At 31.8% G+C, this 13,740-nt stretch overlaps 6 protein-coding genes across 7 annotated transcripts; 3 read left to right on the top strand and 3 right to left on the bottom strand.

Annotated features, from left to right (window-relative positions):
- The first annotated feature begins 469 nt into the window (after positions 1-469).
- Positions 470-2,476, top strand: LOC107190578 (S-adenosylmethionine mitochondrial carrier protein-like). 2 transcript variants are annotated; one of them, XM_015579403.1, is made up of 7 exons: positions 470-538; positions 936-1,092; positions 1,360-1,469; positions 1,567-1,807; positions 1,888-2,026; positions 2,089-2,322; positions 2,387-2,476. In XM_015579403.1, the coding sequence occupies exons 1-6, from the start codon at positions 473-475 to the stop codon at positions 2,198-2,200; spliced, it is 825 nt and encodes a 274-aa protein (XP_015434889.1). In that variant the 5' UTR covers positions 470-472; the 3' UTR covers positions 2,201-2,322; positions 2,387-2,476. The 2 variants fall into 2 exon arrangements, with proteins under 2 accessions (XP_015434889.1, XP_015434890.1); XM_015579404.1 differs by having other exon boundaries at positions 2,089-2,290.
- Positions 2,477-2,771: 295 nt separating this feature from the next.
- LOC107190580 (ras-related protein Rab-24-like) lies at positions 2,772-4,052 on the bottom strand. Its single transcript, XM_015579406.1, has 4 exons — positions 3,814-4,052; positions 3,376-3,464; positions 2,991-3,265; positions 2,772-2,919 (listed from the first exon to the last, which is right to left on the bottom strand). The coding sequence occupies exons 1-4, from the start codon at positions 3,925-3,927 to the stop codon at positions 2,798-2,800; spliced, it is 600 nt and encodes a 199-aa protein (XP_015434892.1). The 5' UTR covers positions 3,928-4,052; the 3' UTR covers positions 2,772-2,797.
- A 291-nt stretch (positions 4,053-4,343) lies between these two features.
- LOC107190545 (phosphoglycerate mutase 2) lies at positions 4,344-5,936 on the bottom strand. The gene is made up of 3 exons (XM_015579360.1): positions 5,602-5,936; positions 4,721-5,218; positions 4,344-4,652 (listed from the first exon to the last, which is right to left on the bottom strand). The coding sequence occupies exons 1-3, from the start codon at positions 5,864-5,866 to the stop codon at positions 4,486-4,488; spliced, it is 930 nt and encodes a 309-aa protein (XP_015434846.1). The 5' UTR covers positions 5,867-5,936; the 3' UTR covers positions 4,344-4,485.
- An 814-nt stretch (positions 5,937-6,750) lies between these two features.
- LOC107190496 lies at positions 6,751-7,803 on the top strand. Its single transcript, XM_015579306.1, has 3 exons — positions 6,751-6,896; positions 7,026-7,302; positions 7,375-7,803. The coding sequence occupies exons 1-3, from the start codon at positions 6,751-6,753 to the stop codon at positions 7,801-7,803; spliced, it is 852 nt and encodes a 283-aa protein (XP_015434792.1).
- A 500-nt stretch (positions 7,804-8,303) lies between these two features.
- On the bottom strand, positions 8,304-9,037 carry LOC107190497. The gene is made up of 2 exons (XM_015579307.1): positions 8,520-9,037; positions 8,304-8,442 (listed from the first exon to the last, which is right to left on the bottom strand). Exons 1-2 carry the CDS (start codon positions 9,035-9,037, stop codon positions 8,304-8,306), a joined length of 657 nt encoding a protein of 218 aa, XP_015434793.1.
- A 1,023-nt stretch (positions 9,038-10,060) lies between these two features.
- LOC107190574 (X-ray repair cross-complementing protein 5-like) lies at positions 10,061-13,371 on the top strand. The gene is made up of 14 exons (XM_015579398.1): positions 10,061-10,243; positions 10,444-10,519; positions 10,647-10,757; positions 10,872-11,086; positions 11,151-11,279; positions 11,368-11,437; positions 11,514-11,651; positions 11,733-11,889; positions 11,967-12,097; positions 12,168-12,311; positions 12,394-12,539; positions 12,609-12,854; positions 12,928-13,078; positions 13,143-13,371. The coding sequence occupies exons 2-14, from the start codon at positions 10,499-10,501 to the stop codon at positions 13,155-13,157; spliced, it is 1,674 nt and encodes a 557-aa protein (XP_015434884.1). The 5' UTR covers positions 10,061-10,243; positions 10,444-10,498; the 3' UTR covers positions 13,158-13,371.
- The last annotated feature ends 369 nt before the right edge of the window (positions 13,372-13,740 follow it).

Genomic DNA, 13,740 nt, shown 5'->3' on the forward strand with positions numbered 1-13,740 from the left:
CCTAGTAATTTTCTGTCACGCTTCATCTATTTAAGCTAGTGAGAAAGCGCTCTCAAAACAAAAGCTCTTTCTAACCCTGAGGACAGTACTGACAGTAGTCCTTCAAGACCATTCGAGACTCGTAGGACTATAGAGGTTAGGTTCAGTCTCGCTAGCAGACTACAAAAGTGGGGTCAAGAATTAAAACGATAAGTAGGATGATTATCTGATAAAGTGATGTTGTTACGTAAAAAACACACGTGTTTCGGGATTTTGCGTATTAATTGTATTTATGTGAGTGAAAGAATAGAAATTTGTAACTAAAACTTAAGAAATTGTTCCTGTTGTGATCAATCGATTGCTCATCATACAATGATTTTTTATTTAATTTCACAACATGTTTAACAAGTGGCTTAACACATTGTGAAATTAAATAAAGACCACACAACGTGTGAAAATGTTAAGTCTGTAGGAAAATACGTAGTAACCAGACATGTTGGACAAAGAAAATTCTATGGATTGTATGAGCGCGAAGAATTTGTTCCTTACATCGCTCATCGTAAGTAAACCAAAGTTTTATTATAATCTACGGTTTGTAATTTATTCTTCTTGCTAGAAAACTGTGTACAGACCCAAAATATGAATCGATTTTACAATTAAGTAAATTAAAGATGGACTTGGGCAATTATATTATGGAAATAGAAATTGCCAGTTTTATCATTAATTTGACATAACATTTATACCTATATTAATTTTTTTATAATATTAACAATTTAAGCGCGAATTACATTTAATGATGTCCACTACGTTTTACGGAAATGAATTGCTGCTTGTAATTGAAATATAGAAAATTATATTTATTAGTACATCCGCTATTATCATCTATATTATACAGATATATATAATTTGCCTTTTTATCAGATGCGTTGCAAATGATTATTTTGCGTTTATGACAGTCAGGTGCCTTCGCAGGAACCATTTGTGACGTGACATTTTATCCTTTGGATACACTTAAAACACGTTTACAAAGTCAACATGGTTTTGTTAAATCTGGTGGGTTTAAACGACTGTATCAAGGGTTAGGTCCTGTGATGATAGGATCCGCCCCGTCGGGTAAGTTTTAATCAAGCCGAAATCACGAAAGTTTAGACGCATCGTAATAATTTTCAAAATTTGCAAACACATGGCTTTCATTTATCAGTAAAAGATCGAGAATATTATTGTTCCGTCCAGTTCTTCTCAAATGTCTTCGATTAGATTCAAATTCTGTAATTGTGTAGGTAATGTTGGAACTGTATAAGATGTAGACTTTCGCATTCAAGTAACTGTATATCGCACTAATCATTACAATTTTAAATTAATAAACGCAATTGCTTGTAGCTGCGATATTTTTTGTGACTTACGAAGGGATAAAGAAAGTATTTCAACCACAGATACCTCCACAGTATTACTCACTTATACATATGACTGCCGCGGCAACGGGAGAAACGGTAAAATTATTTATATGATTTTCAATGTTTAAAATACACATTTAGACAAATATCGACCGACTTATACCATTTGAATATCTGGAGGTTTCTCTAACAGGTCGCGTGCCTTATTCGAGTTCCAGTAGAAGTAGTAAAACAAAGGAAACAAGCGCTTTTATGTGACGAACACAGATTACCATTAAAAACTTTGTATCGTGGTTACGGAAGTACCGTTCTTCGTGATTTACCATTTGGTTTAGTTCAAATGCCACTCTGGGAATATTTTAAACTTTGTTGGAAAAGACACGTAGACCGTGAATGCACGCCCGTAGAAAGTGCTATCTGCGGATCGGTATCAGGTACAAAAGAAGTTAATGTGAACAGATATTTACGACCGTTGGGTTTAATGAAATATTTACGTAAACGTTAATTTTTCTAGTTGCCATATCTGCAGCTATGACAACGCCTTTAGACGTTGCGAAAACTAGAATAATGTTGTCGAATACATCAGCGGATAAAGAGGAAGTAAAGGTCTCGATAATGTTAAGGGAAGTTTACCGCGAATGTGGTGCCAAAGGGTACGTAATTAACAGCATTCAACAATATTTATTATATAATAATTATTGGCAAATGTCTCCAGGCTGTTTGCAGGTTTTCTTCCAAGAGTGGGTGGCTTTACTATTAGCGGATTTGTTTTTTTCGGTGTTTATGAGAAAATTAGAGAAATTTGTATGGCCGTTTTGCCATCATAATGTCACAAATAAATATGCCATATGGTCTGTTTAGTAACAGATACACTTCTTGTCAGATGCACAATATACAGCCAAGCACAATGCAATGAAGTAATTATTAGTGCAGATTATTCTAACAAAATGTAAGGTCATTGTAATGAAATATTTATAATTGTTTTGTTTTCTAAATACTATCTTTTATTGCAGCTCTGTGGGGGATCACGATTCATATCTTAATCAATTTTCTTATGCTAAACAAAGGCACTGAGCAAAGTATATACAGCAAATTTAAAAATATTTCCACAGTTCTATTAGTAACAGCACATGCTAAAACTTCTAATACAATCCGTCTTTAATTCTAAGTATAAGTATATATATTAAGATAAACTGCATTTGCTATAACGTTATCTTCTTTTCAGAGATATTACATACATTGTGGAAAAATAAAAGCAATATTTAAAAAATGAAAAATATATTTAAAAAGTAGTATTTAAAGGTACAGATTTCTTTTACATGTATGGTAATAGTGTATCAAAAGCTTAGTACATTGCATATCAATTTGCATTTATAATATACACTTACACAAGTGAATTGTAACAACATTTAATACTGATTCTGTTATGTCAGTGAACAACAACGTGATCTTTTTGGCTCGATACGTATGTCAAATGCGTCTACTATATTTTGTATATTGTTTGGGTCAGACATAAAGTCTTGTGCAATTTCATTGAACATCTCATCTATAAGAATAAATTAATGATATAACACACAAATCTTACAGCATTGATCTAACTGTAATATGTATCCTTACCAACATTTTCCCCAGTTTTACTAGATGTTATAAAGAGCTTAGCTTGAATGCCTGCAGCATATGTTTCCACAACATCTATGTCAGGAGATGGAACTGCACCATGCTCTAAGAGATCTTTCTTTGTTGCACAAATATATATCTTACATCCTTCTTCCACACTTCTAAGTTCTCTTATCCAGAATTTTGCTCTTTGAAAGGTATTTGATTGTGTAAGATCATAACACACTACAGCTGCTTTTGCACCACGGTAATAAATTCTAGTCATTGCTTCATATCTACAAATACATATGAAGCTTCTTATGAAACAATGTATCCTTCAACCAAACTGGAAGCATTATTTTGTATTTTTTTTAGTCTTCTTCATAATTGTATCTTAACTGCTTACTTCTCACTGCCTGCTGTATCCCATATTCCCATGATAATTGACTTCTCATTGTGCTCTATTTGCTTAGATGCAAATGCAGCGCCTATAGTCTAAGGAAAGTGGAACTGAGTTAATTTGTTTTATGATGCACCTCTTAGATGATTCTCAGCGTAAATTTTAATGACTTTATTTTAGAATATTCCTTCCATGCCACGGACTAAGAGAAACAAGACGATCTAAATTAGTACAAATGCTAGATCAAGCAAATTTTTGTCAATTCGTATAAAATTCTAGAATGGCAATTTTCTGTGATCTAACATCTAATAAAAAATCTTAATATAAATTTTCATGAAACGCATGTTACGTTAAATTGTTCTGAAAAACTTGATACTATTTGATCCCACGCATACCTCCAAAAATAACCTGGTTCAAAGTACATTTTTTTGTATGCGTACTCACGTTTTGATAGGAGAGTTTTTCGTTAAATCTTTCATTAACGAAACGTTCTACGAGACTCGTTTTTCCGACAGCGGCATGGCCTAACAAAACAACTTTCAAATCGACGCGCTTCATGTCTAAATAACGTTGGAACTTCCCAAATACAAATACGTTATCGTTAAGTTAAATAAACACTGCTCCTTTTTGCAACATTTAGGTTAGAGTATTTTCAATCAGCAATGCGTGAAAAATTAATCGGTAATTGCGAATGTAATAGATAAAACTCGAAACGGTTCAGTTGACATTTGATACGAAAGGCTATCCCATTAATGATTCAGCATTATCTGTGGTTATCTGTTCGATAATGGCAATTCAAATGAATGATTCATTTATTACTTTTGTTATAGATGGCGCTTTCATATTTTTAACAATTTAAATTATTAATACGTAATTTAAAGCTTTCTGATGTTATGTAACAAATTACAATTAATTAGTATTAAACTTGAACCAGTATTGAAAAATAATGACTATATTTCGAACGATTGGTTTGCTTTTCCTTAAATTTTTCTAGACACTTCTAAGTGTACTTTTATAACATTGAAAATCAATACTACAACAAAAATAAACCTAGAATCTAGTCAATATTTTTCATATATGTGTGAAGTTCTTACTTTGTGATAAACTTGTTTATCTTCACTTAGCTTTTCCTTGTGCAGCGACTGCAGCAATTGCAGCCTTCACAGTTTCTTCATCCCCTAAGAACTTCATAGACACAACAGGCTTAAAGTTTTCGTCTAATTCATAAACAAATGGAATACCAGTTGGTAGATTCAAGCCCATGATCTCATCATTGCTCATCTCTGAAATAAGTCATTAGTATAATAAATTTCAAATGCCTCTTATATATTTAATAAATGTAGAAGCTTACGATCCAAGTGCTTGACAATCCCACGTAAACTGTTTCCATGGGCAGCAATAATAATCTTCTTTCCTTCCTTGAGTTGTGGAATAATAGTATTATTCCAATATGGCAATGTTCTTTCAATTGTTAGTTTTAGGGACTCAAATTTAGGAAAGTCCTCAGGTTTTAGTTCACCAGCATATCTTGCATCCTTTACTATTGTATCATAATATTTATGATCAGGTTCCATTGGTGGAGGAGGCACATCAAAAGATCTCCTCCAAATTTGTACTTGTTCTTCACCATATTTGGCAGCTGTTTCAGCTTTATTCATTCCAGTTAAACCACCATAATGACGCTCATTTAACCGCCATGTCTTACAAACTGGAATGTTTTCTTGGCCAGATTCTTTAAGAATTGATTTCAGAGTTTCTTGAGCTCTTGTCAGCACAGATGTATGAGCAATATCGAAAGTTAATCCTGCATCTTTTACCGCTTTTCCAGCAGAAACTGCTTCACTTTTACCTAATATTACAGATATACATGATTAGATATTTATCAGTAAGGTTAAAGGTTAATCTACTCGTACAACTGTGATAAATATGTAATTATGAAAACACTTGTATAATACGTGTGTACGAAAGAAATTCTCGCGAAATTTATGGTTATATTAAGTTACAAAAAGCAATTTGAAAATTCATGAATACAGATATACATGTTATGTAGTGACTAACTGAATAATCGGAGTATTTATTTATCGTTTTAAATGTATAATGATATAAAAAATGTATTCATATATGATATGTATACAAATTTTGGACATAAGGAACCTAACATTTCATGACATTTCATCGGCTCGACCTTTTGCCCTTGAAGATTCCTCTGAAGAGTCTCTCAAACTTACTTACCCTTATCAGATAAATTGGCATCGTACCATCCACAAAACAAGTTTAACTTATTCCATTCGCTTTCGCCATGGCGTACCATAACAATCGTGTATTTTGACATTTTTGTGTTACAAGAGTTAATATTACGTGAAGAAGAAGCACGGTCGACGAGCGACGATCTCGGAGTCACAATGGTTTTGCACGACTGTTTCAGCAGAAAGCCCCCACCACCTGTCACCAATTTTGATCGCGTGAATGCTTCATTTAAAATTTTATAGAAAAGCATTTTGTTGCATATCGATTACAGTTACGCATGATATTTTTATGGAGAATCAAAAATTTTCATTTACCAAAGAAAATCGTTCTAAATCATATATGGTTAGGCGTAACACAGCGAGTTTACTAATCACCTTGACAGTTGTCTCTTCGAAAATATTTACTGTTTATTTACGATTGATATTTAATTCTGTAGTTTTCTTATTTATAACTTAACAAACATATTTTACAATTATTGTGTATAGTACCGGTTAAATAATGTTTCCCGACACTTTTTGTTATATATTTACATATAAATAGTATTTGAAATGTATACACATGAGACATTTGTTCTTTATGACAAATGATGATAAATAACCCAGTTTATACGGAAAGACGTATATACATAATGTCTATATAAGTAATTTTAGTAGCTTCATAAACTCTAACAGCAAATACATTTTCTCGTTAATAAAGAATTCTTGCTTATTCGAACAAGAAAATAATTCGCGCCAGCGTAGCCGACAGTCAGTACTAGTCAGTACTCCTTCTTGTACATAAATGTATATATTGTTACATATATATATATATATACATTGTAGGATATAGCCATTACATTCGATAAGATACGAATAATATTTCAGAATCGTTCAATAACGATAAATACATTGTAATAAAAATCAGTCTTGATTTTGTGTATATACCTAATCCTCAGAAGTATACAATTTCCTTTTCCTGTTGGATTGGATTCACGGTATATGTATAGCTGAACATAAGTAGGATAACCTTTGTAAAAATGCCAAGTATCAATGAAACGTTCAAATTTGTATTGATATAATGTTACGAAAAGGAGAAATAAATTTTTATCATTTGTTAACAGCATTTACTTGTAGAAAAGATTAGACAGTGCATATAATGGAACTTTCAAATGAACAGAAAGTTAATAATTCTTTAGTGTTGAATAAAGACTTTCTGCAAACTTTGTGCAACTGGAAAATCACTAATAATAAACAATTTCATGATGTTTTCACTACGACTACGTCGTCTAAAGAAGAGGAAAAGTAACGAAAATTTATCTTAAAAATATATTAATGTTTTGAACAATCTCATATTTAAAGAAATAAAATATTTGTAAAACTTTTATGTAAATATTCGGTGATATTAAAACAACAATATAATCATCTTTGCAGAACCAATATTGATGACATAGTAAACTTGTACACATGCATTTCTTTACAACCAACTCAGTCCACTAATGAATCATGTATGTTGGAAATAAAGCTATCTAATCGTCAAAAAATATCCTGTATTGCCATAGTTTCAGAGGCATATGTCTTAGAGGTTTTCAAAGAATCTGGAGAATATAAGACAACAATATTTGCGGAATTGGTGGACGAGTTTCAGGATAATTCTGTTTACTTGGCAGAAACAAAATTCATTCCACCAACTTCAGAAGCTAGTATAAAGGTATACAATCATTTGCAATAAACTTTCAAAAGTTTTTGCAAAAAGTTACCTAATTTGGGATATTCATTTTAGTTCACAAAAACAAAGAGTAAAGATTCAGTCATTTGGGTGTATGGTATAATGCTATATTTAACAGAACCCACTAATGAGTCTACAAGTTCACCTACAGATATATTCAATCCTGAAATTATAAAGCACTTCCTATCTAAACTGTCTTTCAATAATGTGGATAATAATGCTGCTGTTGGTGTTCAGTCATGTTACAAAAATATTTTGAACTCATCGAAAAGTAGACTTATTGAAGAAGAGAATAAAGAAGACGTAGCTCAATGCATCAATGATAATGCTGGATTGAATATGGACATTAAGATGTATATTGATAACAAGTTCCATGATATAGAGATAAAACTAATGAAGAGAATCGATGAAATGGAACAAAGAACCAATGAAAAATTAGATAGTATTTCAAAACAATTAGAAATTCACTTTAACTCAAAGTGATGTAACTTTATATAACTTAAATGTACGAGCTGTACTTGTAAACAATCAAAACATTAATTTAATGTAATTTAGCACGTAAAGTGAAAAGGAAACAAAAGATTTTGAAAATAATACTGTTTTTTAATTTTTGTTTCTAAATGATTTTTGTGTGCCTCCATGCATATTTACATCTATTTTTTTTACACATAGTAGTTACATGTATTTGTATATAAATTAAATAATTTGATTAGCACAAAATTTCAAATTAACAGTCTTACATACTGCATTTACCATACACAGTTCTTATTTTACAGTGCAATATTCTTTTTTAATGCATACAAATAGTTGTGTGTAAAAGCGTACCAGAATTTACATTATATTTTACCTAATCCTTTTATGTTAACAGATTTTATACATACATACATATATATTGTATATATGTATAAAATACATAAAATCATAATAAACAGTAGAAAACTACACATATGTGTAACAAAATAAATTTCAAATATAACTAGATTTCAATCAGTACTACTATCTTGTGGAGGGTCCCACTGATGAAGCTGTTTCCTCCACAATCTCATCATGCCATCCCATCCTCTTCTACTATATTTAATATACTTAGGAGGTGTTTTTGGATGTTCTCTCGTACGTTTTTCTCTAAAATAGATACAATTATTAGAGTGAAATATTTTACCATATACTTTTAATGATACCCTTATTTATAGAATCCTTACTTAGGCACAGCCTGAATGTATCTATCATACCCAATGGTATTTTTTCCATAATCTATTTCCTTTTGCCTACGTGACAATACTTGAGGATCTGTTTCGTATTCTACACGTTTTTTACTGCTGTCTGAAGAATTTGTAGTAGAACTAGAATCACTGTAACATCTACTTCGAGAAACTTTTGTATCTTCCTGTTGCATGTTACACTCTCTAGGTCTCTTGCGAAAACAATGTAAATCTCCTGGTATATTTTTTACGTTATCTTCATACTTTATGATATTTGGTGTTACTGTAATATTACTAACATATTCTGTTGAATTAGTAATCTTGTGTTTCTGACCATTGGTGACATGAACCTTATCTTCAAGCAATTGTGGTCTCAAATAATCTTGAGCAACTATACTTTCCTTACTGGTCTCTATTATCTTGCAAAGTTCATTTGAACTCATACAGATAGCTTCATTAAGAAGAGCATCATCTTCATCTGTTAATTTCACCAAAGTCTTTTCTATGCCTGGATCCATTTTAATTAAATTATAGAAAATATTTTTAATAAAACCTACAAGTAAAAAATAATATAAAGTAAATCTACATATAAATTTATCAAGACATTACAATCAAACGTGAAGTAAATAATATCTTGCCTAATAAAAATAACCTAAACGAGGACTATATATTTTGGATTTGAATAGAACGGAAAATCGTTAATCATACATTCTCACAATATGTGCAAAAACTTATTAATTTATTTTTTCTTCTGAGATAATGAAACGTAGAAATGTTGAATTCCCTGAACGATTGCACTTCATTTAAACGATCAACGTTACGAATTTCTGCTTGTTTCTGCTGTGCGCGGGATGCGCGCCTTTTCTGACAGCCTGTTATTCCTGGTTATTCCCACAACGGTTGTGGCACAACCCCTTAGGCTGCCTTAGGCATTGGGATACGTTCGTTAAGCTTGGTTAAGCTCACCTTCCAAGTCGTAGACAGAAACGGCAGAAATCTTTTTGAGAAGACTCAAGAAGAATTCAATTCTATCGAACTTTTTAATGAATCACTTAAAAAGTTTAATACATTTACTATCAGCATAATAGCTATGTATGTCCAAAATGTTATTATTTATGTTTCTTTACATATAACATAGTAATAATGTGGTTTATATCTTATATCAACTTAATATTTCTTTTTTTGTATTTGAACATTAGAAAATGTCTGTAAAATGTAGCATAGGCATGTATAATAGACTGCGTGGTCTTATGGTAGGGATGAAGTAGGCAATCACAGAGAGGACAATAACTGGAGTATCTTTCTTCTTTTTTCAATGGGGCTGTCGGTGGGGGATTGTCCTACAATCCTTCTCCTTATCACCCTCCAATCGTTTTTATCCGTCCTTCTGCGATGTGCAAGCAAGAGAGGAACTACTCCAGTGCTGTTTCAGTCTTTCGGTCTCGCTTCACCCTACCATAAGACCGCGCAGTCTATTATATATATGATATATGCTGTGAAGTGCTATGAAGTATTCATTCCAACCAATTCAAACAGTGAATTCAATTCTTGGAAGAACGTGGAAAGTATTTTTAATTTGCTATTAGTATTTTAATTGTTGTAATTAATTATAATGACGTATATGTAAGACGTCATGATGAATGATTGGTAAATAATCTTCGTATCAATTTCGGCAGTAAGTGGAATAAAAAGCTGTCATTTTATAGGTGGACTTCTTAATAAACGTATGTGTAATACATAGTTTTTGTCATGTTTTTATTAATAATTGGGATTGTTTACTGACAGAACCATTTGCTTAGGTTAACAAACGCATTTATTAAATGTTATTCGTTCTTTTCTTAGAGTTGTAATTGAGGTAGTTTTGATGTTACACAGAAGGATATTTTTGTTATGAATATAAGTGTAATTATTAGTTTTTTTTCAGAATTACAAAATACATTCATCTGTAATAGTGTACATGTAAATCGACTGTGTGCAAAATGCCACCAAAACCAGCAAAGGTTATATTTTATTATCTTTATATTTACGAAATAAGGAATTACAGAAATTAATTATTTTGGTGACAATCGTTTATTTGTTCCCTTGTTATCAATAAAGTATTACATATATTGTTCATTTAAATTACAGGAAACATTGATATTCTTAATGAATATAGGAGTAACATCTTCTGATAAACAAAGTAATCCATCCTTGATTGAGAAGGCTAAACATATTATGAAGAGAATTGTTGAAAGGAAGGTACGGAACAAGTCTTATTTTACTATTTTCAATTTTATGTCATTTACATCTCTTGTGATTGAAAACAATGAGCTGATATGAAAAAGTATAATTATTTCCCAAATTGATTTACAGATCTTTCTGCAACCAAAGCATGAAATTGGAGTTATATTGATGGGTTCTTCTATTACAAAGAACAGCTTAGATACAGAACACGTGGAAGAATTTTTAGATATTCAGATACCAAATTGGAACATGATAGAGAAAATTATGCTTCTACAAGCCACAAACTATTGTTCCAATTGGGTAGAAGCACTTATTGCGACAGTCAACTATATGAAGAAAAAGGTGTACGTTAAAAAAGCGTATTTAACTTGATTATCCATTTCAATTCTTATCTGTATTTTATTTCAGTATTGATGCTTGCTTGAGAAAAGTAATTCTTATGTCAGATTTTAACGAGGAAGAAGATATTATCTCACAGTTTCAGATAGATGAAATTGCAGACATAATTTCTACAAGCGAAATTGGTTTGCTTTCAATGTATAAGAAACATTAATCATAATTCTACTTTATTATAAAATGTGCCTCATGTAATCTCAAGCACATAATTTTATTCTGTTCCTTTTAGAGGTGAAAAATCATTAGATGAAACTTCTCTTAATATCAGCAAGCAGTTTCTTAAGGCTTTACTCACGAAGGTAACATTTACCATAACATTTATCTTCGCAACATATTTCAGGAAGAGAGATTTATGAATTATTCATTGTTAAATAGATTAAGGGTCAACATATAATATTTGATAATGCTATATCAGACTACAGATTTTATGAGCAAGTACCAACAAATCCTATGCCATGGAATGCTACCTTAGAATTAATTGACATAAAGATACCAATTGCTAATTACTTGAAAGTGAGAATAAATTCTAAGCTTAATGACTTGTATGTACCAAATTATAGAATTATTTTAATTAAGTGGGATATATTGTGGCAGGTAACTGATGATAAAAAATTTCCGTCATGGAAATTGGCAAAGGAGAAAAAATCACTTAAATCGGTAGTACGGTACTTGGACCGGCAGAGAACAAACTATAAAAGAGATGAAATTGTAGCAGGCTACAAATATGGGGGAGAGTTTGTTTCAATCAATGGTACATCAGTAACTTGTTTAATTATTATTAATTACATGTACAAATAACCACACCCAAGATTGTTTTCGTAAATACAGATGAATCTTTGCGTTATAAAAGCGGACCGCAAAACTATAGTATTTGCAGTTTTACAAGCAGAGATAATATTGATTTGGAGTACTGGTACGACAAAACTACGCGAGTTGTTTTACCTTCGCCTCGAGTGGAAGTATGTCTGGCCATTTTAGATTTAGTTGAAAATTTAGAGCTAATAATGTGTTTGTGTCGGAATTTTTTAGTACGCGGCTAGGCCATTTTACAATTTGGTCCAAGCGATGCATAATAGAAATTTGGTCGCCATTGTAAGAAAAGTTTATAGAGAGAATAGTGCACCTCAAATGGTAGCATTATTCCCATGTATTGATGTTCCAGATGAACCATGGGTATTGTAAAATATTTTTTCGAATTATCTTCTCTAGTGTTTATGGTTAAAGTATTAAATATTATTCTTGTATTAATTTGCAGTGTCTGGTAGAGATAGCATTAGCATTTGCAGAAGACAGAAGAGTGATAGAGACGAGACCCATGAAGTCTGTTATTAAACAGTTAACAAATGAACAAAACGAAGCTGTAGATAATTTATTAGACTCGTTAATGCTACCCGATACAGAGCAAGTATAGTTAAAAACTGTAAGATTACACAATGTCATTTTATTATCTTTTCACGTATTTTTGTATAGAGACAGTTACGAAGCGGATGGACGTCACTGTTTCCTACCAGGATGCGAGCCTGATCCAGCATTACAGCACAAGTGGCACATGTTATCTTATCGCGCACTTCATCCCAATGAACCGTTACCACTTATGGACAATTATTTAAAAGAAGTTCTGGAAGATTCATCGTTGAAAGAGAATAGTAAATATCATTTACAGAAAATCGCGAAATTATTCAAGTTGGAAAGCATAGAGCCCAAAAAGACTCGAAGGTAGGAATTTTCTTGTACAGTACGATAAGTAGGTGTATAAATAAGGAAATAACAAAAAATATGTTCAATACAGGGATGCATCCAAGGAAGAAGATAATATTCAGAATGTTGACATGACTAATGTCGAAGAGTCTGTGAAAATGGATGATAAGTTTGATGCAATGGACTCTTTTGACGAATCAGTTATGTCCTTGGATACCTCGGATATTGATGTGGCTGACTTGGTAATATATATATATGAAGAAATTAAAATATAAGTAATTGACCTACTTAACATTTCTATTTCAGGCGGACAACATATAGTAATAGTGTTTGGAATTCCTCTGTCAATGAAATTTCGTAAAGAGATTAATCTTATAAAGTCGTCATCTACTTGACGCATTGCCTTCCTCTTAAGTAGACTATAAGCGAGTAAAATATTTTTGTACTTATAGACGTATTATGAAAAATATTGTACAGAAGGGGTCATGAAATAAAGTGGAATAATAATTGGAAGAAAAGTAATCCTTGAGACGAAGCCCACCACAAATTGATGACACTATCCAGTCTGAATATGGGAAGGACGAGGTTGCGTCTGCCCACGTTACACCCACTCCGTTTGTCATCACCGTCCAAAATTTCTAGCTACATATGTATATGATCCACAGCATGAAGGGAAATGTTCATAAACATTGTAATTATTGTACATCAAATTATCTAGGTCAGTTGAATGGAACCATAATTGTTTCTTCTATAAAACAGGAAAAACTGTGATTATCTCTTTGGCGATTTCTGTCTACCTGAAGAGGATAAAAAATAACACAAAAGTGCAGTTGTATAGTTAAAATATTTCAATTTTTTAAATGTGAATCAATTGAGCGAAGTACAAGATAATAGTGACTGGCTC

This window comes from Dufourea novaeangliae, unplaced genomic scaffold, assembly GCF_001272555.1.
Source record: "Dufourea novaeangliae isolate 0120121106 unplaced genomic scaffold, ASM127255v1 scaffold187, whole genome shotgun sequence".
Lineage (NCBI taxonomy): Eukaryota > Metazoa > Arthropoda > Insecta > Hymenoptera > Halictidae > Dufourea > Dufourea novaeangliae.

What these genes read in the sequence shown, in the direction of transcription:
- LOC107190578 (XM_015579403.1), top strand. Translation starts at nt 473, where the DNA reads ATGTTGGACAAAGAAAATTCTATGGATTGTATGAGCGCGAAGAATTTG. An exon ending in GATAGGATCCGCCCCGTCGG is followed by an intron (nt 1,093 to 1,359) that starts GTAAGTTTTAAT and finishes AATTGCTTGTAG; the next exon opens with CTGCGATATTTTTTGTGACT. An exon ending in CCGCGGCAACGGGAGAAACG is followed by an intron (nt 1,470 to 1,566) that starts GTAAAATTATTT and finishes TTTCTCTAACAG; the next exon opens with GTCGCGTGCCTTATTCGAGT.
- LOC107190580 (XM_015579406.1), bottom strand. Translation starts at nt 3,927, where the DNA reads ATGAAGCGCGTCGATTTGAAAGTTGTTTTGTTAGGCCATGCCGCTGTC. An exon ending in GATACAGCAGGCAGTGAGAA is followed by an intron (nt 3,266 to 3,375) that starts GTAAGCAGTTAA and finishes ATGTATTTGTAG; the next exon opens with ATATGAAGCAATGACTAGAA. An exon ending in TAAAACTGGGGAAAATGTTG is followed by an intron (nt 2,920 to 2,990) that starts GTAAGGATACAT and finishes TTATTCTTATAG; the next exon opens with ATGAGATGTTCAATGAAATT.
- LOC107190545 (XM_015579360.1), bottom strand. Translation starts at nt 5,866, where the DNA reads ATGCTTTTCTATAAAATTTTAAATGAAGCATTCACGCGATCAAAATTG. An exon ending in TGCCAATTTATCTGATAAGG is followed by an intron (nt 5,219 to 5,601) that starts GTAAGTAAGTTT and finishes CTGTAATATTAG; the next exon opens with GTAAAAGTGAAGCAGTTTCT. An exon ending in GATTGTCAAGCACTTGGATC is followed by an intron (nt 4,653 to 4,720) that starts GTAAGCTTCTAC and finishes GACTTATTTCAG; the next exon opens with AGATGAGCAATGATGAGATC.
- LOC107190496 (XM_015579306.1), top strand. Translation starts at nt 6,751, where the DNA reads ATGGAACTTTCAAATGAACAGAAAGTTAATAATTCTTTAGTGTTGAAT. An exon ending in TCGTCTAAAGAAGAGGAAAA is followed by an intron (nt 6,897 to 7,025) that starts GTAACGAAAATT and finishes TCATCTTTGCAG; the next exon opens with AACCAATATTGATGACATAG. An exon ending in CTTCAGAAGCTAGTATAAAG is followed by an intron (nt 7,303 to 7,374) that starts GTATACAATCAT and finishes TATTCATTTTAG; the next exon opens with TTCACAAAAACAAAGAGTAA.
- LOC107190497 (XM_015579307.1), bottom strand. Translation starts at nt 9,037, where the DNA reads ATGGATCCAGGCATAGAAAAGACTTTGGTGAAATTAACAGATGAAGAT. An exon ending in TACATTCAGGCTGTGCCTAA is followed by an intron (nt 8,443 to 8,519) that starts GTAAGGATTCTA and finishes TATCTATTTTAG; the next exon opens with AGAAAAACGTACGAGAGAAC.
- LOC107190574 (XM_015579398.1), top strand. Translation starts at nt 10,499, where the DNA reads ATGCCACCAAAACCAGCAAAG. An exon ending in AACTATATGAAGAAAAAGGT is followed by an intron (nt 11,087 to 11,150) that starts GTACGTTAAAAA and finishes ATTTTATTTCAG; the next exon opens with TATTGATGCTTGCTTGAGAA. An exon ending in GAAATTGGTTTGCTTTCAAT is followed by an intron (nt 11,280 to 11,367) that starts GTATAAGAAACA and finishes TGTTCCTTTTAG; the next exon opens with AGGTGAAAAATCATTAGATG.